At 36.0% G+C, this 24398-nt stretch overlaps 1 protein-coding gene across 1 annotated transcript in view; it reads left to right on the top strand.

The window, feature by feature from the left end:
• The window catches only part of NNT (nicotinamide nucleotide transhydrogenase), a 96776-nt gene that overhangs the window by 16199 nt on the left and 56179 nt on the right, over positions 1-24398 (top strand). The window contains exons 6-10 of the mRNA XM_044664037.1: positions 313-401; positions 6117-6304; positions 22548-22681; positions 23570-23761; positions 24016-24169. Of these exons, the coding sequence (XP_044519972.1) occupies positions 313-401; positions 6117-6304; positions 22548-22681; positions 23570-23761; positions 24016-24169 (757 nt within the window). The remainder of the gene's footprint in view (positions 1-312; positions 402-6116; positions 6305-22547; positions 22682-23569; positions 23762-24015; positions 24170-24398) is intronic.

Below are 24398 nucleotides of genomic sequence, written 5' to 3'. Positions count from 1 at the left end.
ACCCAGGTCAGCATTGGTGAAGTAGAGGCAGGCCTGCTGACACTCAGGGAGCTGCTCTGTTCCCCCTCTTCCCAGAGCCTGGGGACACTTTTTGCATGTCCAGCCTCCAAAGCAAGCACTTCCTCCCTCAGCTCTCTTGAGTAATGGGGGCTCATAGGCAGTTTGAATTTGCCCTCTGGGCACTTGAACCTGGAAAAGGTTCTCCAACTGGGACCTAGGCTAATGCATTTCCCTTTACCAACCTATACTGTTTCAAACACTTTTGATAATAAATTTTGTTTTTAAAATAACAGATTACACTTCCCAATCTAGATTCTTATCATTGGTGGTGGAGTAGCTGGGCTTGCTTCTGCTGGAGCTGCTAAGGCCATGGGTGCAATTGTTCGAGGATTTGATACCAGGTAAGTATTTCACTAGTGATTCTATTAAGGGGTCAAGTTTTAATTTCATTTAACTACTTGAACTCCGTGTTTTTGTATCACTGAAAATTTTTCTTGTTTATGAAATAGCATGTTAAAAACCTTTTCTTCCTAATTTCCTAATACTTAAATGAATCTGTGATCTCATGAATTTTGTAGTCCCCTCCAATAATTCATATTGCAGTCCATCCATACTTGGTTCTTGTGTTACTCTTGTCTATGTTTTCCCAAAATTTCACCACAGGGGTCCACCTAATGTGCTGGAGGCCTCCTTCATTTTTTCCGTTCTTTGCAAGAGCAGTGTGTGTGTGTGTGTGTGTGTGTGTGTGTGCACGTGTGTGTGCACGTGCGTGTATGTGTGTGGTGTGTGTGTACATAGCTGTGATAATTTTATTATGTATTTTATTTATTTGCTTATTATATTATTGTGTTTTTATTATATATTAGAATATATGACATTATAGAATATATGTAATATGCACATTATATATTAGAAAATAATTTTTTCTGCTTTCTAAAGGTTTTAAAAAGTTCTCCTGGGGGAAAAAGGCAGTTTCAGTAAAAGAACAATCAAAGAACATTATTAGTAATTGAAAAACAAAAACAACTGACTTTCCCCTATTCCCTTCTTCTCCAAACCCCACACCTTATAAAAATTGGCTTTAGGTGGATTAATAATGGGACCACAGTTGCCTGGAATCTCAGAGTTGTAAGGGATCTCAGTGACCATGAAGTCTAATCCTCTACTCCCCAAAATAACACCTACACATACCTGGCAAATGGTAACCAGCCTTTCTTTGAGCCTTTGGTTGCTTAGTGTCACATGGGCTATCACAAGTTTTTAATGACATAAGAGGTTTAGAGCAAGGCCAGATTTGAACTCACAAAGTTTTTTTGTAGTCCTATTACTGTCCTATTTACCCTGCTTGTCACATTAACCTGTCAGTGTCTTTTTAGAAATGTTTCTATATCTGGACATGGTATTCCAGGAGCAGAGCAGGGCAATAGCATAAAATGATGCCCACTGCTTAGGCAGTAAACATTGGATGATTTTACAAGAAAAAAAGCAGTTTATAGACTACAAGGCACCATGTAAATATTGGCAATAATCATCATCTCCTTTGTTCTATAAATTATGCTTCTTTTAATGTGCCAGAGAATACATTAGCTTTTTTAAATTTTTGTCAGCCACCTCCCACTTTTGACTCATAATTGACCTTGAGTCAGCTTTCTAAGGTCTTTGTCATGTGAATGGGCATTTAGCCACATCTTCCCCATTCTGTACTTGTACTTGATATTTTTAACCTAAGTAGAGGACTTTACATTTGTCTCTTATTAAATTTCATCTTGTTTGATTTGTCACATCATTCAGTCCTGAAGTGTTCTCTTGTATTTACTGTATCACTTCTCTGTCTCATCATGTCTACTTCTTGGTATACATTTCCTGGAACACTGTTAAAGATGAAAAAGCTCATTTAAGAAATTTTCTGTTGTAGGCACTGGGTTTTATAAAGGATTTGATTTTAAAGCGGTGTTGAAATTTGTGTTTAAATCATTTAAAAATTGGACAAATATTCAGATTAGACTTTACTGGTATTAAGGTGACAATTGCTACTGCATCTGGTTTAGGTAGGACAGCCAAAAAGTAGAGTCAGGGAGAACATTGGATTTTCCCCAAAAAGTGGTTTGTACCTGGTTCTTCCAAGTTCACAGACTGGGCTTGTTAGCAGAAGTGTTGTGAGAAATAGAAAGTCAGCAAGCTGAAGTAGACAAACAAGCCATTTTTCAAAGGCTCAGGCTAGATATTACTGAAATTATGCATATACTATTTGCTTCTTGAAGCTCATATTTAGAGTTTTACAAGTGTATTACTGATAGGAATTTTTTCCAGAACCTCTGGACTAAAATTTCCTTCAAAACTAATGAAAAAAAAAAGTTTTGAAAAGGTAAATCACTATAATAATTATATTTTATTCTAATAATGCACTACTTATAAAATCTATATGATTATATAATTATAAGCATTAATATTTATGCTTTAAAGTTTACAAAACACTTTACATAATTTCCTTTGCTGTATACAGGCACTTATTACCATTCAGAGAATATAGATTATTTACCCCCTGGTCATGTAGCTAGAATGTACCAATGTATTCCGGACTCCAACACTATATCCATTATGTCACATTGCCACACAGTAGATAGCATCATCTAAATAAGAATGAGTTTTTTTATTTAATAGTGGATAGTTTAAAAGGAGCATTGATAATAAAAAAGGTTTAGTGCCTGTAAACATTTAATTATTTTCATTGTTTTGAAGAGGTTCTGGCACCCATGATATGCTAATCATTTATTAGTTGTATTCATTGTATTTACTGTCTAACTTTATTATTAAATTCTTACCATATGTCCAGTGAAGCAAAGCTTGCATTTTAGGGCTGGCAAATAAAATATAATTGAAGCAATAATGATGATGAGCATTGGACAAAAACTACCAATCCTTTTTATTAACTTCATATTGGGGATAATCATCCAACAACAACAATAATAATGGATTTGTCACTAAAATTTTCTTTCTTTTTTTTTTAAAAACCGTACCTTTGTAATGCAAGGTGGCTAACAGAAACCTTTGCTTCTGTAATTTCTAAGGGTCACAAAAAGTCAGTTAAAGATCTTAGAATATTCAGAAAGTCAGTTGGAACTTGAAACTATAAATAGAGGTGAAGTTCCAACTGACGAAGCTTTTGGCTTCTGGCTTTCACTGTGGTGGAGGCTTTTGCTTTGGCTTAGCCTGTTGGCTTAGGCCTTTCGGCTTGGCTTTGACCTAATTACTTAGGCCTTGGCCTGTGCTTGTTTGTCTTGGGGAAATTTAGAATTATCTCATTTCTCTGGACCTCTCCCTGATCTCTCCATCTACATCCCTCCCCTTCCCCTGAATTTTCTTTGGGCTCTGGATGGAAGGGAGGGCTGGGTGATTGGACATTGTGGGTTTAGTTTTCTATAGACAAGTAGAGTATCCTCAAATAAGTTACCCCTAGTTTTAGTTATTTGATAAAGACTTTATTTAAAAGGCAGTCAAATCTTCCTGACTGGGAGAGCAGGCTCTCTCAGTCTAAACCTTTCTGTGACCCTTCCCCCACCATCACCCCTTTCCCTAGCTGCAATTAGAAAACCCTAAACCCCTCTCCCCTTCTGACTGACCCTGGTATTAATAAATCCCCTTGTTACCTATTCAACTTCTCTGGTGAATCATTGTGTCAAAATTAAGACAAGGGCTGAAAGGGAAGGAATCATTTTCTTTTATTTTCTTGAGGGAACTGCGGGCATCCATCTTGGCAGGAAGTGGTTACTGTAGACTTCCTCCTATTAACAGTTTCTCTGGCAGGGAGGAGCCCCTTTGACTCCTCCCTTGAGGAACTTTGGAAACTGACTAGCGAAGCATTCCAGCTTGTGTTAAAACAATTCTGACTGGCCCAACTCCTTTGTACCTATAGAGATACCTTTCTTTGCCTGAAGGATCCAGCCTATCTTCCCCAATATCCTCTGTTTCTAGCCTCTGTGAATAAACCTGTTTGAGCTGCCCTCTCCTACATACCCCATTTCCCTTATCTTATATATACCTTCCCATACCTTCATTCCTCCTCCAATCACCTTATAATAACTTATATCCCCTTTATCCTTCCTCACACCCAAATTGCCTTTGAGACCCACACAGATTACCTACTTTTTTATAACATCTTCCATCTTAGAATAAATATTGTGTATTGGTTCCAAAGCAGAAGAGTGATAAGGGCTAGTGTAAAGGGTAAAATCTTCACACTAGGCAGTGGGGATTAAGTGATTTGCCTAGGGTCACACAGCTAGGAAGAGTCTGAGACCAGATTTGAACTCAGGACCTCCCACCCAGCTTCCCCCTAAAACTTTTAAAACACTTTATGCCCATCTTGTCATTGGAGTATCCCAACTCTGTGAGGCAGATAGTATATAAATTATTACCCCTGTTTTACAGATGAGGAAACGAAGACTCAAAGAAGTTAAATGACTTGTCCATGGTCACATCAGAGTAATATTTGAACTCAGGACTTCTGATCTCTAAATCCAGCAGTCTATTCTGTCATAAGAATGTATTGGGAAATAGTTACTATAAGATATTTTGGGATAAAAACCTTGTTATGAGATGGAATATTCTGCTTGTGCCATTTAAGTAAACTTAAGGAACTGAGTGTTCATTGCATATTAACATCTATTCAAAAGGTATGGTTTATCCAAAAGAAGGGAGAATCATACCTAATATTATTATTATTATTGTTATTATTATTGACTCATTGTAATTGTATTTTAATATTTGTATTGTAATATTTTAGTCAGAGTGATCTGAGAGAGGAATGTGCAGCAATAATGCATACTTTATGAGATATCTTAAGAGCTTTATGTGGTTACAGGAACTTTTCTCTTTATTTTAGTGGAGACTTGGGAAGATATTTGGAAGTTCTGTGTCCCTCCAATCCCCACATATGGTTGAAGATAGCTTTGTTTTTGATAGCTCAGTACTTATATAATAAACATATAAGTGGGATAGTAATAAGATTAGGATAACCCTAAGTAATAGGTTGATAGATTAAAAATTTGTTGGAAGAACTTAGAGGAACATTGAATGGGACCCCCACCATCTCAGTGATACATGAATCTTTTGTCTACAACATTCTTGCCAAATATTCAGTTAGCAGCTCTTCATTGAAAACCTCTGCTGGGGTGCATCTTGCTGCCCTCTACGGAAACCCTTTACATTTTTGGAAACCAGTGCTTGGCAGTTCTTCCATAAATTGAGGTGAAATATGTATTCCTGCATTTTCTACTTCTTTATTCTATTTCTTTCCTTTTGGGGTCAAGCAAAATAAATTGAATCCCTGTTTTATTTGATAACTCTTCAGATGTGTTCTCTCTCTGAACATGCTGTCTGGCTTAAAAAATGGTTAACAGAAAATATGTACTCTGCTCACCACTCAAGTTTGTTTTGAGGAAAGAGCTTTGTAAACCTTTTTAATGCTATCTAAATGACCCATTATTTTGACCTTATTTGAAGAATGACTGATTGTTTCCTTAAGTCTCTCCTTATCAAAGCTTAACATCCCTTGTTTTATCAGCCTTTGTAGGGCATAATTTTGAGTTTCTTCTTTATCTTGGTTGTTCTCCTCTGGATGTACTGTAGCTTTTCCCTATCATTACTAAAATATTGCTACCTTTAGTTGGGTATACTATTTCATGTGTGGTTTGATTAGGGCAAATTATAACAGTACTATTGGCTGCTTCTTTTTGATACTGTCTAAGATTGAAGACTGTAGTCTAAGGTGGAAGTGGTTATCATCTCATGTTGTGGATTTGTATTGAACCTATAGTCTTCTGAATGTCAAAAAAATCCTGTTGTACATCATGTTTTTGTTATTATCAACAATAATTCATTATGTGAAATTAGTTTTATTTTTTTCTGGCATGTATTTTGAACTTACAGTAATTTTTGGTACCATTTTGGAGAGTTATAGAGTGTATCATTGCTTGAAATGTGTTCATTTAACACAGTAGTTTCAATGTGAATAGTATAGATTTCCATGGCGAGGTCCTTGAATATATTTTTTAAATGTCTTGAAAACTTGCTTGCCTTTGTCCATGGAGTAAGTTATATTTTCTTTTCTTTTTTAGAGCTGCAGCTTTGGAGCAGTTTAAGTCTCTTGGGGCAGAGCCTTTGGAAGTAGGCTTGAAAGAGTCAGGAGAAGGACAAGGAGGGTACGCCAAAGAAATGTCCAAAGAGTTCATTGAAGCAGAAATGAAGCTATTTGCCCAGCAATGTAAAGAAGTTGATATTCTCATTAGTACCGCCCTTATTCCTGGTAAGGCATTTATTTAATTTAATGCTTTCCCTTTCCTAAATCTTTTTTCATTTACAGTGTTTTGTCCTTAACAAGCTTCTGGTGATATTGTGGTATAGAGTTGATTAGTAATTATAGATTCTTCAAAGATGATGGTAATCTTTCCTTAGGGATTGGAAGAAGTCTATTTGACATTAGATTATTTCTGAAGAGTGAAAGTTAGTTGGTTTTCAAGGAAAGTGTGAAAATGTAAATTTGGTTGTTCTGGATTTTTCAAAAAAGTATCTTTTGGAAAAAAGATATGCTTCTGATGTTTGTATGAATGTGTGTTTTAAGTATATACACATAAATACTTTTAAAGACATACATGTATACATACATATATGTATTTAACAGAACACTGATGATGCTTCCATGAGTCACAAAATCAGGAATCAGCATTTCTGTTACCCACGTTGGCCTTCGGCCAAAGGGAAAATGTCATGGATAGGGCCAGGGAAAGGCTTTCACATAGTTTATTAACCATATTATTTGCCCTAGGTCATCAGATAAATAATTATATGCTTTTTCTTTATTTCTGTTTATTTTTAAAAATTTCATGGATACTTTTTGTGTTTTATATCACATTTATTTATGAGTATATCCTGTTTCTCTACTCAGTAGGCAGTTGTACCTCATGCAGATGAACAGGGGCTTTCTTATCAGGGGAAAAGCTTTTTTTTCTGGTTAGTAAAAATAAAGATGCTTTGAACATGGGGATATCTTTCATGTCTTATGACTTCAAGATATGTCCTATTTGGTATCAGCCATTTATGAGGAGAGTTTTTGCTTTTGAAGGGAAGGGAGAGAAAGAGGAATGAATTGTAGAGGAGATTTTATTTTGAATTTCAGCAAATGGAAAGAGGAAAACTTACTCTAACCCCAGAAGAAAATTAGGATGAGAGACTTATCTTTTTTCTTTTATAGTTTAGAATCATTATCCAGGAGTGGAACTCTGGGAGTGAGTTTTGCCAGGTGTGCTACAAATTTTTGGATGTTATATTATTGCATATAATAGAAAATATATAATCATATGTAGTATGGTAAGTCTCATATTCACAAAATATACATAACCTGCCTATTACTTGTGTGCACCAACCTCAAAGCTTGCTAGTCCTTGAACTTGCAAAGAACTCAACAAAAACAGATGCTTTTATTGAAGGGAAACTACACATATTGTGTTGCTTTATAACTGTTCCATGAAGCAAAGAGTTTGAGAACTTCTTACTGGTTTATAAATATGGAAAGAAGGTGAAAATGCAAAGGAAGAGCTGCTTTTTTAACTACTTGCATGACCTTGGGGAAGCCACTTAACCTCATAGGGCCTCAGTTTCTATATCTCTAAAATTAAGGTGATTAGTCTAGGTGACTTTTAAGCATCTTTCCTGTTCTCCCTTCTTATGCCAATGAGAAGGGCACCTGCTGTTCCTTTTTCTGTGGCTTTTTCCCTCTATTTTTGTGGTTAATTTGGAAGTGGGTTTAGGTGAATTCAGAGTGCTCCTTGCTTTTCCATCTCAGTTCCTGGAACTGGCAGTCCCTAAAAAGTTAATTTTGCTTTTTAATTTTCCCCTACCATCTACTTCCCTCCTTTCTCCTCTCCTCGTCTCTACTGATTTTAACGTATTTTTATACTAAACTTTTTGTGTGTTTGTTTTCAACCATCTTTTACCCATTCAGAGGAATAAAATTAATGAGAGATCTTCTTTCACTATCCCTTCCCCCCATGTTTGCATTATAAGAAAAAGTAAGGACACACAGTACATTAACATTAACAAAAAGCCATTCTGGACCTATGACTTGGTCTGCCCCTTTAGGAAATGATTCTTTGACTGTCTCACATCTAATTAATTAATTTTCAGCTAAACAATTTGACCAATCACTCAGATAATTTATTTACTTGATGTCAAACATTCAGATACTTGGATGTATCATTTTTAAAAGCTATATCTTTAGTATTGTGTAGCTCCAACCTTAAAGACTCCCCAAAGATGAACTATCTTGCTTAATTTGGTTATCTATTTCTAACAAAATATTTTTTTAAAGAAAAAGAAGAAAAAAGTTGAGCAAATTATTTAGCAAATTAAAAAAAAGATTAGGACACAGAGAAATATTATTAACTAATTTTTTAATTTAAGGACTTATTTTTAAGTATGTTTTTTATTATCAACTTCATAGTCATCAACAAACTTGAGCATTTTGGAATATGAAAAAGAAAAAAGAAGATTGAATATAAACCCCATGAACTTCTATTATGTAGGCTTTTATTATTTTTTTTGGAAAAAAGTCACAAGAATGAAAAAATGTGACTATTTTGTGTATATCCCCTTCTGAATGTTTTTTGTTTTCTTCTGGATTCCTCTAAGAATTATTGATCTCTCTGTCCCTGTCTCTTTGTCTCTCTGTGAATCTCTTTTATCTCTCTTTCTGTCTCTCTCTGTCTTCCAACTCAACCCCTTAGAGCAAATAAGTATAGTGCTGAACCTCTCTTGTCTGTAAGGATGATATTTCTTTTAGCAGTCAGGATAGCTAGTTGGGAGAGGGAAGCTAGCCTTGTTTCATGAAATTAAAAAGGTAGCTTTGTGGAGCATGCAGTGATAGTCATTAAAACCATTGGCATGACAGAATCTCTTCCTAGCCTGAGAGTTCACACTGATTTTGGCAGGAGGGTAGATTTGTAACATTTTTCCTAGTACGACATTGATTGCCTGCATCTAGTCAGTGAAGGTGAAGTGTAGTAGGAAGTCCCATATTAAAGTTACAGCCTGATGTTGAGGAAGCAGTGCTGTTCAGCAGAAAGAAGAGATGATCTTCCCTCTGACTATGTTCTGTCTTCACTGGGGATACTTCTGTACTGACCTTTTAAATGAATTTCAGCAACTGTGCTGAATGTCTTTATTTCATTGCATGGAGCCAGGAGGGGGAGCTAAAAGTCAACAAAGAGAGCTCATACAGTCTGGCAAGGGAGTTTGTAATAAAGTCAGTCTTGGTCAATTTTTAAGCCCCTTGAAGAAAGATCTGATCATTTGGACCTGTTATGTAGTATAGTTATTGATCTAAAAAGGGTAAAAAGCAAGTGATGTTATGTGAGACAAGTGCCTGACATATTACAATGTATTATAGATTATATACTGGAAGAAAATAGCTTTACTTTTCAAAGTATTCTGCAATTATAATTTTTATTAATTTGAATGACAGGATTCCTTATTACCTTGCTTTGGATTAATCAAGTTTTACTATAGGACACATAAACCTTCCCTGTATTTTATGATCATTATTGTTGTTCAGTCGTGTTTAACTCTTCGTGATCCCATGAACCATAGCTATCAATGTAGTTTTCTTGGCAAGGATACTGGAGCGCCTTTTCCCTTTCCAGTGGATCTAACGGTTTTCTGTCAAGAAATCAGAGGTTAAGTCACTTACCCAGGGTCACGCAGCCAAGACGGGTCTGAATCTGTATTTGAACTCTGGTCTTTCTGACTCAAGGCTGAGTTCTCTTAACCACGGTGTCGTAGCTGCCTCTTTTTTACCATTAGAGGGATCTAAAGATATGAATGAGATTATTTCTCCAGTGTAAGAAATTAAATGGAGATATATATATATGTATATGTATATTAGGGTTTTATTGAAAGCCATATTGATAATTAAAGCCATGTGCTTGATAAGAGCTCATTCAAATGCCCTGCCATACCTTCCACCTGGCTTCTTCAGCAGGAAAGAGAAAGTACCAATTCTGTCCTGAGTCTTTATACCTTTGTTTATGTAATTTACACTTCCTGCCCACCTGTATTATGGAAGAGGAATCATGGGAAATGTAGTTTGTAAGAGATCTAAATGTCTACAGGAAGTTTAGACCAGAGACCTCAAGATCAGTTCGAGGACTCCCAAATTTCCAATATCATACTAGTAATATAGATCCCAGCCTATCCATGGCTGTGTAATTATTATTCCCTTCGGACTTTAAATCCTTCAGAGATCTCAACATGTTAGAAGCCTTTCTCTGTATCTTTGAATATTCTGTAAGTACCAATAGAGCGCTTCAGGCTGTTAACCAGTTATACTTTGCTCTTGCCATATGACTGATTAGCTTCTTTTCCAGCTTTCTATTTCCTGAATGCCTTTTTCTGTATCAGGTCATCGCCTGGCAGCCCACTGAAACCTGCCATACTTCTCATTTGACCTTTGGAGCATCTTGTGATTTTGATCTGTTAGAGATTGTGGAGTTCCATGATTTGCAGCCATGTAGGTACTATTAGAGGAATATGTATGTTAGAAAGATGAGCTTTTGTTCCCGGGAGCAATTTGGGATTATCGAAAGTTTCTCAAAGGCAATCTTTCTATTTTGATACTGTTCAGTTTTGGACTCCATGGTTTGTTCTCTATAGGGCCTGTCCAAGGTACCTACTGGTATTTATTGACTAAATGGTATTTCCTTCAAATACTGTATGATAGTATAATTCTGACCTTTTGATGGTAAGGACTGAGGTTCCTTTGGTAGTAAGGGTAGCAATGGAGAGACAATAGCTATTCTTCCCTCATTAGTTTTTTTCCCCGAGTGTATTATTATGAAGCATATTTCTTTTATTTTTTTTATTTTTTTTTCTGATTTGAAAAACTTTAATTAATGTAGAATATTTTTCTGTGGTTATATGATTCATGTTCTTTCCCTCCCCTTTTCTCACCCCCCCTCCCTTAGCCAATGAGAAATTCCACTGGGTTTTACAAAGCATATCTCTTTTAAAAAAGTTATTCTTGGGGCAGTTGGATGGCTAAGTGGGTAGAGAAGCTGGCATGGAGATGGGAGATCCTGGATTCCTATGTATGGCCCAAGACACTTCCTAGCTGTGTACCCCTGGACAAATCACTTAACCCCAATTGCCTAGCCCTTCCCACTCTTCTGCCTTAGAACTGATACTTAGTAGTGACTCTAAGGCTGAAGGAAAGTGTTTAAAAAATGTTAATCTTGATATATTGTTTTTATAATATTCACTTCCTAATATATCCTCTCCCTTTACCAGCAGCCACCCATTGAAACAAAACAAAATAACAGAGAAAAGGTTCAGCAAAATCAACCAATACATTAACTGAGTCTGACCGTGTGGCATATTTGATACTCAGTTTCATAGACCCTCACTTTTGCCAATAAGAAAGTCTGAGACTTTTTTTTTTTTTTTTTGCTTTTCTCTAGGGCCAAACTTTTTGGTCAGTACAATTTCATAGTGTTTAGTTTGTTTTTCTCCTCGTCCTTGTCCCTGTCTTTCTCCCTAGCCCTCCTGCCTGACCATGTCCCTCTCCTTGTCCAGCTTCCTGCCTTTCCATGAACTTTGCTGAAGTTATGGTGTGTGTCATTTTTCTATTTCTAATAGCATCACTCTGTATCACTTCACATATGCCTTTCCAAAATACATCTCTTGAGCTGTTACTGATCTCATTAAGGAGTCTAGTATTCTAGGTCTTAATGCAATCAGCAGTATATCATGTGTAAACAGGAGCATCTGGAGGACCTCACTCTCCATAGGGAATCACAGTATGTCTTCCATGATAATGGCAAACATCCTTGGCAAGTAGATGCATTCCTGTTTAATATCTATCTTGATGTTAACAATTATCTTTTTGGTTTTTTTCTAACAAGGAATCTTATGCGATCTTGACATATGCATGGGAGTCAACCTTTTGGAGGAAAGCTTTTAAGTCTATATTTTATTCTGTGTGTCAAATGATTTATATAATCTGAAAAAAAAAGTCAAGTTTATCCTTAAAGCAAAAACTCATCTTTTTAGCACCATTATTTCTTCCAGTTATGTTGAATAGCTTTGAATCATGGAATACTAGTCTCTAAAGAATCAGAAAATTTATAGATGTGTGGTGGGCCAGATAAATAATTGTGCACTTGAATGATTGGAAAAATAGTTGTCTAGTTCATATAGAGAGAGTGAGTGATAACAGATAGAGAGGTGATGGGTTCCATTCATGCCAGTGTAATGTCAGAAATGCAAAGGAAGACCCTCAGCATATTGAGCTGATCCTCTAGGATGGACAAGAATTTCACAGGATAGGAAGGCAGGGATAAGTTGTTCTGGGTACTTCTGGAGAGACAGTATATGAACATTGACAAGAATGAGATGATGTTTTGTGGCAGAAAGTAACTCAGTTTGAAGGCAGAGCAGAACATCTGGTTTGTAATCTTGGCCCTACCAATTATTTCTTGTGTGACCCCTAGGGAGTCATTTAGTGCCATTTAGGTCTTTGTTTCTTTATCTCTAAAATAAGAGGATTGTGTGACCTTTAAGGTCCTTTCCAGCTCTAAATCTTTGTATGGCAGAGAATCCCTGATAACATAAAAAATTGTGCTGTTTGTTCCTGGCATGGATTTCTTCCCTAAGTATTTGATTGTTTTCTCATCTGTATTTATTTTTAGTGCTATTTCCACTTGTTCATATATAGCATATTGGGGATTTAGAGGGCTAGAGTCCAAATATGCTAATTCACTGTCATCAAAAATGATAATTGTTATATTAATGTGGACACATGTTTTGTTTTTCACCCAAACTGAAAATGCTGTTGAGATGATTTGGCCCAGTTTGGTTTCATATGAAGTGCCCTCGTGTCTTTTTATCCCTTCTACTGCTTTTCTCAGTTTTGGGAGGTGATACCACCATTGTTTTCTCTTAATATTTAACAAATGGGGAGAATTCTGCATGACTTAATCTTCATCATGCTTCTCTTTTTTGCTTGTTATTTCTGTTTCATTCCTTAATCTTTCCTGTTTCTTCTCTCTCCTTTTATATTTTCTCGTGACTTTTCCTTTATCTCTTCCTTTTTTGCTTTTTCCCCTTTCTGCCTAGACCAGTGATGGCGACCTTTTAGAGCTGAACATTCAAACTGTGACCCTCACGCTGCATGTGAGCCATGCCCAGATAGGGGAGGGAGGAAGTGCCCTCATTGGGCTGCTGGGCAGAGGGGCCCATCATGAAAGAATTGTCCTCAGGTGCATGTGGAGATGGGGAGGGAAGCAGCCCCTTCTGGCATGTGTGCCATAGGTTTGCCAACATGGATCTAGACTTTCAGTTGTGATCCCCTTCAAGGGACCCAAAAGCCTTGGTTAACCCTCATAGTAGAATTTAGGGCTAATTTACTCTAGCAAATCCAGACATTCTTAGGGATTATTTATTTAGAAGGAAACAAAAATAACTTGTATCTTCAAAATATATAAAGTTTACTTGTATCTCTGTGATTCAGTACTTAATATAGGTCATCTGACAGTGACTTTTTCTATAGAGTAGCAGGACTTATTTATTTTTATTTCATTTCTCCAAAAGAATTTTTATACCACCTTAACTCTTCTGGTTTATTTAAAAGGATAGAAATTTTTTCATTGTTTTCTTTTTTAGTATATGTGCTGTCAAAACGAGTACTCATTGTTTTCTTTTTAAAAAAAACTTTGATTTACTTTGTCATGTTAACAAATATCAACTAAAAATGTAGTATGAGTTGCTCTATAAAACTTAGGGGCTTTGGCAATAAAATTGAAGCCATAGTCTTTTTATTCCACATTTTACAAAATAAGCATTTATACATACATAAAGAAAAAGATTATTTATAAATAAAATCACAAATTTCTTCTATATTTAGCCTACTTTTCCTTCATATCTACATAATAAATCCTATCCACCAGTGTCTCAGCCTCTTCTCACCCTCTTTGCATCACAGAATTTATCATCCATGAGACATGTTCACATAAATTAAGTCTTTCATATTTTCACTTTTCAGTTTGTTTTCTGGAGGCAACATTCACAGTTTATTCTTCCAGCAATAACTCTGTAGTTGTGTATAATGTTCTACTAATTTCACTTTTCGCTATCTCATATAGTTCTTTCTAAAATTTTAAAAAATTTAGCCTGCTCATTTCTTTTTATGGCACAGTAGTATTCCGTCACAATCATAAAACACAATTTGTTTAGGCATTCCCTAATTGACAGACATCCCCTCAATTTCTAGTTCTTTGCCAGCACAATGAGAGCTGCTATAAATATTTTGGAACATATGGGTTCTTTTCCTTTTTCTCTGATCTTTTGGGAAACAGACCCAGCAATGATATTGCTGAGTCTAAGGGTATATATACAGTTTTATAGCTCTCTGGGTGTAATTCCAAAGTGTTCAGATCAATTCACAGCTGCACCAACAGTGTATTAGTGCCCTCACTTTTTCATATCCCTCCAACATTTCTCATTTTGCCCTTTTGTCATTTTAACCAGTCTGATGGGTGTGAGATGATATCTCAGAGTTATTTTGATTTACATTTCTCTAATCAGTAGTGATTTAGAGCATTTTTTCCATGTGCTTATATATGGCTTTGATTTCTTCATCTGAAAATTGTCTGTTCATATCTTTTGTCTATTTATCAATTGGGAGATGGCTCTTATTCTTATAAATTTGACAAAGTTGTCTATATATTTGACAACAGACAACATGAGGCCCCTATTTGAGAGGCTGCCTGTAAAAATCCCTCCTCCACAATTTCCTGCTTTCCTTCTAATCTTGGCAACATGTTTTTTTTTTATTTGTTAATGTACTCCAAATTTCTTGTTGACTCATAAATTCCTCTCCTATTCATAAATCTGATGTTATATGTTCCTTGTTTTTCTAATTTATGATGTCTCCTTTTATGTCTAGATTATGTATCCATTTTGATTTTATCTGAGTGAATGGTATAAGATATTGTTCTATACCTAGTTTCTCTCCAACTAGTTTCCGGTTGTCCCTTTAATTTTTACCAAATAGTAATTTCTTATTCTAAAAACCTGGATCTATGTTTTTGTCAAATACAGGATTAGTATAATCTTTTACTGCTGTTTTTTGTGTCTTTTTTGTTCCACCAACTTACCTTTCTATTTCTTAGCCAGTGCCAGATAGTTTTGATAATTATTACTTTATCATTCAATTTAAAATTTGGTACTGCTAAACTTCTTTGCTTTAAATTTTTTTCCGTTAATTCTTTTGATATTCTTAATGCTTTGTTTGAAGCCACAGTCTTTAAACATTCTTTCTTTTCACTAGTTATTTCCTGTGACCATTATTAACCTTTGCAACTATTTGTTAAGGCAGTACTATGAAAATTAGACTTTCAAAGAAAGGACCATAAGTATCACAGATCAGATACTATGAAATGGACAAGAGATGAAAAATAGAAGTTATAGTGTGAGTAGGCTCAATAGGACTTAGAAAATAATTGGATATAAGGCATGTGAGGGAGAGGGAAAAATTTAGAAAGACTTGCATTTCAGGTATGGGAAGATGATTGTGCCATCAACAGAGATAGGAAATTTGTAATGAATGGCAAGTTTAGAGAAGCTGATGAGTTCCGTTTGGGGCATATTGAGTTTGAGGTACTAGCAGGATATCTGAAGAAAATTGTTCAGTAGGCATCTGAAAATGTAGAACTGGAACTTGATGAGATACAGAGATCTGGGAGTCAGTGATATAAGAAGGAATAAATATTCATGAATTAGATTGAGTCAAATTCAGTTCAGTCACTTAACCTCTCTGAATCTTACAATTGAAAGAGCTATTGGTTCTGGAATTAGGCTTCATATCTCATCTTACTATTCATGTGACCTGGGGCAAGTCAGTTAAACTACTTGAGCCTTTAGTTTCCTCATCTCTAAAAGTAGGGAGTTGGACTTAATGGCCCTGCTGCCTCTTGCAGGGCTAGATCTATGATCCTGTGTTCTTTTTATTTGTAAAGTGAGGGAGTTGGAATGGATTATTTCTGAGATTCTTTCTCTGTTTCTGAGAAATGATTTTTTTTCCTGCTTTAATAATTGCTATAGAAGGGAGAAAATTTTCTGTCCCTTTTTAGATTGCTTGCAGATATTTCTACCTCTCATAGATTGGGTCTAAAGGTTTTCACTGTTGGTCCTTAACTTTAGGAGCTGTCAGAACTTCTATTCCTTCTGCCATCTTTTCTCTTTGTCATAATATTTCTGGTGCTTTACTTTAAATATTATGATATATTTATTCTGTTATTTTAGAAATTTCCTTTATGTGATTCATTTAGTATTTGTTTTTGATTAATATCTTTAAATTTTATGATGTTCTCTGGAGATGCCAAGAATTGCTAAAAGACCACTAGTCTGATATTTGTTGCCCATCACTGGAACATTTCTTCCAGTTGTAAGATTTGTATTAATGTTTTGTATTTGTATATTTTATATAAAAACTATCCAGTTTTGTATAAATAATGATCATGATAATTGACATACAGTGTTTTGAGATACATAGAGCACTTTATAAATATTTCATTTCATCCTTAAGACATTACTTTGCAACAGGTTTTATCATCTCTATTTTACAGATGAAGAAACAGGCTCAGATTCCTTAGCTTCATCAATCAGTTACCTATTCTATTGTGGGATTCAGACTTGAGTCTTCCTGACTCTATCAACAATATCATGTTGTCTCTTTCTAAAAAGTCTTATACTTAACAGAAGGGGACAGAGAGAAAAACCACTCATTTGCTCATTAAAAAAAATCATTTCTTACTTCTACCTTGGACTTTACTTCTTATTTTATTTACTGATTATTTGTTAAGTGGCAGACCTGGTATTTAAACCCATGTGTTGTAGCTACAAATTTGGTGCTCTTTTCACTGGACATAACTCTATTAAGACCCTAAATACAAAGGACTAATTAAAAACTCCAATATAACATACTTTTTTATTCTTTCAGCCTACTAAAACCATAGTTCTTTCTTAATTTATCATCATCTACCTTTTCTAAGGTTAGATTGAGTTTTCCCTTTTTATGCTAGCGAAGGCTCAATTTTAAACCTAATCCTAACCCCATAATTTCTGTGTCTATTGCAGTCACAGTTGGAACTTTGAGTTCAATCTGTCATTTATGTAGTCATTGTATTGAGTAACTACTAATTTTTGATATGATTATATTGACGTACTTAAAAAAGTATTTAAAATAGTAACATCTTTTGAATCAGTTGTGGAGTTTGAATAAAACTGAGCAGACAGAATATTGCACAATTTCATTGTGTAACTTTTGTGTTGATTAAAATGAATATCAACCATGTTACTGACCACATCTGCTTCTAGTTAAAGTTTTAGTTTCATATAGGAAATGTGTTTAGTTTGATAATTTTTGAGAAGTTTCAATATTCAGTGAAAATTATTTTTTCTTAAAAGACATGTTTATCTTTCATTGAGTATCATTAAACACTTTGGTAAATGTTTATGGTTCTATCTTAGGGGAAAAGGCCATTTCCAAATAGTTTTTTTCAAGGATAAAAAATGACAGGTAGTTTTAGATTCTGGTAACATTTGGCATATTTTGCTAAGCTTACTTTATGCAAAGCCATTGTGCTTAGGAGGCATCCTAAGGGCCCTAGCCTTCTGTGGCCTGGAGGGGAGAAGGATATTCATAGTTAGCTATATTATAATATGGGACAGCTTAGATTCTCCAGAAATGTGCAGATGAAATAATCCAGAGAGTTTAGAGGAAGGAAACTCATCCATTTTGGGGGACTCTGGAAAAACTTCATGAAAGAGATAGGTGATTCTTGAGAGGATCTTCCAAAGATGATTGGAAGAAGGTTCAGCATGAAGGCCTTAGAGTCATAAAATCTTAGCATTGTCAGGGACATGAGAAGTAATCTAATGCCACTCTGACCCAAGTCATGAACCATATATCCAACATCTCTGACAAATGGTCATCCGGTATTCACTTGTACTCTTCCAGGGATGGGAAATTCACAACTTTTTTTGACGCAACCTATTCTATTTTTAAACACCTTTTAACACCTTTAATGATGGAAGATTTAATTTCTTTTTCTTTTTGGTGAGGATGGTGATGGTGGTAGAAGGGTTTTGGATCTGTGATTTATTGATGTACAGAATTCCTGGGGGGAGATACATTCTACTAATGTGGAGAGCAACTCTCTCCCCATCTCATCTCTATCTTCTGGCTTCCTTTAAGGCTTAACTAAAATCCTATCTTTTATAGGAAGTCCTTTCCAATTCCCCTTAATTCCAGAGCCTTGATTTTTGCCTTTCTTTTTGTAGTATACTTAGGTCTTAGCAGAGTGCTTATCAGAGGAGGAAATTTGTTAACTTTTGTGGCTGGACTGTAATTTTTGAGTAGACTTAGATGCCTAAGGCTTTGAGAGATTAAATTATTTCCCCTGGCTCATAAAGTCATTATGTATCAGAGATAGTACAGGAATCCAGATCTTATGAATCTGAAGCCAGTTGTCTCTGATTTTTTTATTCATTGAGCTTAATTCTTCCTTCTTGGGTGAAAAAGGATGAATCTGGTACTAGTTTCACTTAAAACTCTTTTGGCTGGAGATGTACATTTGATATTCATCTGTATGAAGCTAGTTGATATTGAGTGTCCAATTCCCAGAATGGTGGAAGTACTTAAAGAATAAAATGAATGGGGCAGCTGGGTGGCTCAGTGGATTGAGAGACAGGCCTAGAGATGGGAGGTCCTAGGTTCAAATCTGGCCTCAGACAGTGTGATCCTGGGCAAGTCACTTAACCCCTATTGCCTAGCCCTTACCACTCTTGTGCTATGAAATCAATACACAGGATTGATTCCAAAATGGAAGGTAAGGGTTTAAAAAGAAAAAGAATAAAATTTTAAAAAGCTGAGAATAAAACATTAATGAATACTCACAGTGACTTGGAGAAGGTAAGATGGAAGGTGGAGAGAGAAAAAGATTGAGAGACACCAAAGGAGCAGTTTGAGTACAAAAAAAAATTTTGGAATTTGTGGATCTTCTATGGTCACTGCCAGAGATTATTAACAATGAAAGGTTACAGATAAATGGACTTAAAGAACTAGAAACAAAGTAGATGCTCATTAACTGAAGACTGACTAAACAAATTGTGGCACTGAAGTGAAATGTAATATTACTGTGCCATAAGAGATAAATGAATTGTGAAGAACTCAGAGGAGCATAGGAAAATTTGTTTAAACTGATACAGAGTGAAGTAAGCATAACCAGGAAAATTATATACATGATGATTATAATAATGGAAATGGAAAGAACAAAAATTCCTAAACAGAATGAGTGTTTTGTCATTAGAACAACCAAGGGCCAGTGGTCCTGAAAAAGATAGATGGCCATGCTATACTGGTCTTTCTTTGAAGTGTGGAATTCTTGGTGAGGAATGCTACATATACTCTAAGACTCAATTGCTAAATTGACTAAAACTAAACTGACCTTTCCCACCTCCCCCCCATTCTTTGTTGTAAGGAATGATTTCTTGATGTGGGAGGAATGAAGAGAATGAAGGTGATGCTAAAATATCCTTTTAAAAAAAAAAAGAAAGGTTTTATAATAGTGCCAAATATTTGAGAATCAGAAAAGGCTATTGGATTTGGCTCTTTAGGATGTCACTGGTGACCTTTGAGCAGTTTCCCTAGGAGTTATTGGAGCACAAACATGCTTGTAATGGGTTTGGTGTATGGGTCAGGCAGTGGAGGCAGTGATGTAGCGTGTTCTTTCAAGAACTTTGGCAGTGAATAGAAGGAGAGAGAGTGAAGGCTTAAGGGGGCAGAAGGGTCATAGAAACATAATTTTAAGTTAGCAATTTAAGCATATTTGTAGGTTAAAGGGCCAATTGAGAGGGGAGTAGTTGATGGAACAAGATTCTGGTGAATGGAATTAAAAGCATTGGCTCCTTAATAAAGAATAGGGAACATTTCTCCCTTTGACACAATAGGAAAGAAAAAAAAAAGAGACAGTAAGGGCACAAAATTTTTTAGGTCTGGAGGAGGAAAGCTGAAAAAGCTCACAGCAGCTGTACTTTTTCTCAATAAGGGGTGAGGTAATCTACTCTGATATGAGGGGGAAGGGATATAGTCAAAGGGATTGAGCAAAGAGGCAAAGGTTTGGAAACATTGTGGAGGGAAATGTGAAAAGGAAACAAATTGGACAATAGGATTGCTGAGTTCCAGGGAGGCCTTTGTGGAGGGTTAGATATCATTCATTTGTCCTAGAAACAGATAATACGGGTTTTGTGATTTTTCTCCAGAGTATTTTGGCCAGTGGAGAATTGGAACAGAGGAGGAGACTGGTGAATTTGACTATCATTGGAAGCTAGCATTGTGGAAGGAAGGATGAAAGTTCAAAAGGGTTGAATGACTCAAATAGGAAAAAATACATTAAAGTCGTTGATTAGTTTTAAGACTGGATTGAGAAAGAAGTTGAAGTAAAATCCGTTGTGATGAACTAGAAAAAATAGGATGAAATAATATGTATTACTGATTCTCAGCTTTCATGGGGTCATACAATTTGGTTCTAATTGTTCAGTTCTAATTTTTAAAGACTGAATTTCATCCCTGATTTTTTGATCCTCCTTTTCCTCCTTTTGATCTATTTTTCTTTGTTGGTCACTGTTTTTATCTTTTACTTTCTTTGCTACATTTTTGAGCTGGTCAATTCTGGCTTTTAAAATACTATTTTCTTGTTTTAGTTCATGTACCTCTGTTTCCAGATGACCTATTTTGCTTTTTAAGTTCTTTTCCCAATTTTCTTCAACCTCTCTTGTTTTTTTTGAGTTGTGTTTTGAGTTCTTCCAGAGCTTGAGTCCAATTCACAGGAGTTCTTGAGTTTTTGCTTGGTGTTCCATGGTCCTCCTCTGTTCCATTTGTTCTTTGTTCATTACCTGAATAGAAGCTGTTGATTGTAATTTCTTTTTTTTTTTCTGTTGTTTACTCATATTTTTTCTTTCTTTCCCCCTTGATATTGACTATATTCTTGCTTCTCTGTTTATTTGCTGGATCTGTGAGTTTAGGCTTTTCTGCTCTGCTGATTAACTGGATTAGGCTGATGGAGTTGACCTGTTGAATTAATGTGCTCTGAGGCCAGATCTTCCCCAGCTGGAAGCAGAAGGAAGGTGAAAGTGAATGTGTGGAGGCTGAAGGTAATTGCCCTCAGTCCTCCTCTCTATTCCTTTCTGCCAGATGCCTCCCTGCCAGCTGCCCAGTCAGAGCCCTGAGTTTCCTGTAATGGTACCAAGGTACTCTGTAGAGGTTGCAGCCTTTGCCCTGTGATCCCAGTTAGCTGGAGTCCTACCTCTGGTTTGGGCTTTTCTTCCCTATAGAGACTTCTTCTCTGTACTATTGATAAATTAGATTAAGCTAGTTGAGCTGATCTACAGAGCTGAATGTGCCCTGAGGCCAAAAGTTCCAGTGGCAGAAGCCCAAGATGAAGGTGTGGTGGCTGAAGGCAGTGACTAGCCTGCCCTTTCTCTGCTTCTGTCCTCCAGCTGCCTCCTTGCCACCTGAGGTCAGAGCCCTGACTTTTGCATAGTTGTTGGAGCAAAGCACTTTGTCTGGGTTGGAGCCCTTGCCCTGAGATCCCACCTACCTCTGAGTCTCAGCACAGTAGGTGGGGGAGGGGCCCTGGGACCTTCCTTCTTTCTTTTCCTTAAACCCAAGAATTCAACCTTCTCTGCACACCTTTTAAGTTGAATTGAGCAAGAGGGTCCTGTAGCTCTGTCTTCTTGTTGGACTTGGTTTTCTGTCCCTCTTGAAGCACTTTGTTTTTGATTGGTGTGGAAGGGTTTTCACAGAGGAATCAATTTTTGCCGCTTCTAAGCTGTCATCTTGATTCCGACCCCCTTGAATTGGGTCATGCAATTAGGAGTTAGAAGGGTTTCCAGAGATGATACAGTCCATTGTTCTCATTTTACAGTTGAGGTAACTGAGGAACAGAAAGGTTAAGTGATTCAAGGCCACACAGTAGCAGACCCAGAATCAGAACCTAGTTCTTCTGACATGGAACTTAATTGTTTGGTTTCATGTTGTGTTTTCTTACCTTTCTAAAAGTGTTGTATGGCACATAACTGCTCATTTTGCTTAAAATTTCAGTTTAGATTGTTAGAAAGATTGAGAATTTTATAATCTAATAATTATAGCTCACATTTTTAACACTTTACATTTTACAAAATGTTTTCCTCACAATATATCTATAAGAGAAGAAGTATGTCATTATATTTCCATTTTACAAATGAGGAAACTGAGACAGAGCCAGCCTTCAAACCCATATCTCTGATTCTAAGATCAGATGCTTTGGAAATATTGTATAGTTTGGGATCAGTGCACTGCATCCTTAATTATGATAATGACACACAGGAGGAGATTGCCATAATCATTAGGAGAATTCTTGGCTTAGCTATAACTTGTATTTCTTTATTTTTTTCCCCAGGTAAAAAAGCTCCAATTTTGTTTACAAAAGATATGATTGAATCAATGAAGGAAGGTTCAGTTGTTGTGGATTTAGCAGCTGAAGCAGGAGGAAACTTTGAAACTACTAAGCCTGGAGAACTTTATATCCATAAGGTATTGTTACAACAGTAATGGCTACAGTAATTGGGTGTTTTGCTAAATGAAGTGTGCCTAGGAAATAAAATGTTGCTTATAGAGGATGTTTCAATACAACCAATATATTTAAAGCATTTTTATATACTTAATAATTATTATTAGTGATTCAAAAGAAAAATAATGAAACTACTCCTACCTTCAAGAAGGTTTCATCAGACTTGGGTTTTTTTTTTAAACCCTAATATCTTTTATTTATAGCCTTCTATATTAATTTTATTTGTTACAGGGCTAGGCAGTGGGGGTTAAGTGACTTGCCCAGGGTCACACAGCTAGGAAGTGTCCGAGGTCAGATTTGAACCTAGGACCTCCCACCTCTAGGCCTGGCTCTCAATCCACTGAGCCATCCAGCTGCCCCCTTGGGTTTTTGTTGTATGTGTGTGGGGGTGGGAGGTTTAATGGGAGAGAATAGGGCTAGGAACAACATATAAAGATAAATGAATACAAAATATGAACAAAGTAATTTGCAACATGGGTAGGTAGAGGCTTAGCAAACTCAGTGGTCTGTACTATTTATTTGGCTCATAGGTGAAACTACTACCATCTATATTTTATGATTGGAAAACTGAGTCCTAGGAGGGCTTTTTCTTAAAACAGTTTAATAAAAAATATTAATATGTCATGTATGTAGATGAAATTATAGATATATTTGAAAATACTTAAACACGTCGGAATTAGCTATAATTATAAATTACCATTAGGCTGTAAGCTCCTCAGGGGCAGAGACTTTGGCAAATATGTGGCACACAACAGGAGCTTAATAAATACTTATATTGACTGAATGAACTTAAAATTCTATGTTTTAAAATGTAGTACTAAACTTCACTAACTCTATTTTCATTTATCTAGGGAGTTACTCACATTGGCTACACAGACCTTCCTAGTCGAATGGCTACTCAGGCCAGTTCACTGTATTCAAACAATATTATCAAACTTCTGAAGGCAATTAGTCCTGATAAAGATAATTTCCATTTTGAGGTGAAAGATGACTTTGATTTTGGCACAATGGGTCATGTCATTAGGGGGACCGTGGTAATGAAGGTAAGCAAGACTATTAACTCCTTCTTATGTATTTCTATTTAAAACAGAATATTGCTTTGGGGTTCTGTGGGTGTGTTGTAACAAAACACTGATGTGTTGGTGTGTGTATTTGTGGGATGTGTATAAGAGAAATAACTTTTTAGCAAAACAAAAAAATTACTTAGCATCATGACCAAAAATTTACTTCTAAACATTTTCATTATTCTGATACTTATTTAATTTTAAAATCTGAACTCTTTTCTCATTTCCATTAGGATGGCAAGAAAATTTTCCCAGCACCAACACCAAAAAATATTCCTCAGGGAGCCCCTGTAAAACCAAAGACAGTAGCTGAGATTGAAGCTGAGAAAGCAGCTACTCTTACCCCATTCCACAAGACCATGACCACAGCAACTGCATATACAGCTGGTGAGGGATTCACATGCACACTTCCCTCTTCTGCTCCTTTCACTCGTATTTCTCTCCCCACATTGGGATTGTTTAATCTGAGTTTTATAAGTAACACGTTAAGTAGAAAAATTATAAGCTTTAGGTTCTTTGTTAGATTTCACTGGCAAATGGGCCTTTTTGTACTAATGTTCTCTTAGAGCAGGAATTCTTAACCGAGAACTCATGTACTTAAAAAAATGTGTTGATA

This window comes from Gracilinanus agilis, chromosome 1 (genome assembly GCF_016433145.1).
Source record: "Gracilinanus agilis isolate LMUSP501 chromosome 1, AgileGrace, whole genome shotgun sequence".
Classification (NCBI taxonomy): Eukaryota; Metazoa; Chordata; class Mammalia; order Didelphimorphia; family Didelphidae; genus Gracilinanus; species Gracilinanus agilis.
This window is presented reverse-complemented; position numbering and strand designations above follow the sequence as displayed.